General features: G+C 37.9%; 1 protein-coding gene across 1 annotated transcript in view; it reads left to right on the top strand.

The window, feature by feature from the left end:
• LOC101850775 (papilin) overlaps nt 1-2,173 on the top strand; it is a gene marked incomplete in the record, with an annotated part of 262,220 nt that overhangs the window by 110,293 nt on the left and 149,754 nt on the right. The window contains 1 exon segment of the mRNA XM_013091086.2: nt 1,188-1,373. Coding sequence (XP_012946540.1) covers nt 1,188-1,373 — 186 coding nt within the window.

The raw sequence follows: 2,173 nt of genomic DNA, 5'->3' as shown, positions 1-2,173 counted from the left end.
CACACACACACACACACACACACACACATACACACACACACTCACACACATTCACCATATGCACACAGATGTTTCATTTAATGTTGGCATGCAGTTCTTCCGTCTTAGCTTACCACTATTTTCGCGTGTTTTTCTTCCCCATCGAATCAATAAAAAAGACACCATCAAACATAGTCCAGGATTGTCGTAGATCCAGATTTGGCTGTTGCCCGGATAGAGTTACGCCAGCCAAAGGAGATAACATGTTTGGATGTGAGGATAAACGTCCAGCTCGTGTTGGTGAGTAATTTATTTGATTTTTAAATTATTATTTTTGTTGACATTTCCCAAATTTCAATTAGCATAACAAACAATATTTCATGTGCATTAAAAAAACACCAATAACCACGTCCACACTCACAGTCACACTTGATAAATACATTAATAAATCTAACTCTCTGTCTTTGTAGTAATAATTATAATATTTTCTAGTGCATTTTTGTGCAAGATCAAAACAACAACTTGAAAGCACTTTATTAATACATTAATTATCTATTTAGAATGTTGCTTTGATTTTTTCCTCTTTTTTTGTAGCACATTTTAGTCACTAATGCTTAAATTTTACAATTCATATAAAGGTACACTTTTATCTATGAATATTAAAATTGTTTGCATTGTTGTCTAAGATTCACTCTTATTAACCAAAAAACATCACAGAATAATATATACTTGTTGTAATAATCATAACACCATGATACAATTAAGAAATTACTGATGAACTGTATTCATTTCATTTTTTATTTTTTTTATTTTTTTGCAAAGTTAGTAGCGCTGCTTCTGTTCTCGCGTTTTTAACATACGTTTTTGTAACACAGCTCGCGTTTCTTCAGTTACGTAACCATCGAGAACGTGTTCCAATAATTATTACTCAAATCTCATCGCGCAGGCAGTGAGTGAGTTGATGTCTCGCCGGAAATGTTAAAAAGGCGTGCCCACTACGGCTGGATCGGACTGATCGCCCCACTCGATAGCCTGTTAACAATACTGGATCTAGAATCTAGACCTAAATTCTGTGTGGATTTTTCTGAAAAAACGTTACCTCTGAAAACAGGTGACCCCCCTCCCCCCTTCCACCCCACCCTTCTTTCCCCACCCCTTTCCCCCCTCTTCCCTTCCCCCTTCCACCCGTCACTCTTCTCTCCCAACAGTGTAGCGTGACGTGCGGCTACGGCCGACAACAGAGACGTGTGTACTGTCAGAGAGATGCTGCCCGGGCCGGCAGTGTGCCACAGGTCATGGACGATGACCACTGTTCATCTGAGAGCCGGCCAAAAGACACGGAGATCTGTACGCTAGACCCGTGTCCTGACGGAAGTAATACGAATATAGATCTGGTAAGAAGGGGGTTGAATATTACGTTTTATATTCAGTTCATTTTCTTGAAAAAAAAAAACTTTTTTTTTTCTTTATTTCAATGTCATTTATTATTTGTCGATTTGACAAAACATGGTTTTATTTTTAAGTTATTTTCGTTATGTTGTTTTGTTATTACTATTGCTTTGTTTCTTAGTTGATATTTTAAAAAGTAATTTCTGCTTAGTTGATTGGCTGAATACAGTGAATGCAATATAAAATATGACCATTTTGAAAACGAGGGTTGGATTTTTTCTGGGTTTAATAAAAAAAATTAACTTACTATAAGTAAAATGCGCCTGGTGTCTGTGAAGGTTTGAAAAAACAGGGTACATAACTTTGGTACATCTTTGAAGAAAGGATGTAATAGTCTAGTTATTCCCCCTGGTTTTTTTATAAGTTGAGGCCTCCCCGTTCTAAGATCTTATTCCACAATCATTTCGACACTGCTTCTTTATGTAATATCTCTCTCTCTCTCTCTCTCTCTCTCTCTCTCTCTCTCTCTCTCTCTCTCTCTCCCTTTCTCTCTACACCAGCCCGATCCCCCTCCCCTCTTCGGTTTTCTGCTTTTAATTTCAGTACAAGCATAAAAAGAAAACTGCTTCGTTTAACATCCGTTCGTAAATTTCAACTTCATCGTGAGGTGGAGTCGCATTCAGAACGTTCCTAAGAGCTCGGTGACTGTGCATAAATCATTCCACGAAGCAAACAAGCAAACTAGGGCTAAGTTGGTCTACTTCGTATTATGTATGGGCTTTGTCCCAGGCACGTGTGTGTGTGT

The sequence above is a fragment of the Aplysia californica genome, unplaced genomic scaffold, assembly GCF_000002075.1.
Source record: "Aplysia californica isolate F4 #8 unplaced genomic scaffold, AplCal3.0 scaffold00029, whole genome shotgun sequence".
In the NCBI taxonomy this organism is placed as follows: Eukaryota; Metazoa; Mollusca; class Gastropoda; order Aplysiida; family Aplysiidae; genus Aplysia; species Aplysia californica.
The sequence above is the reverse complement of the archived record's forward strand: the minus strand, read 5'-3'. Positions and strand labels throughout refer to the sequence as shown.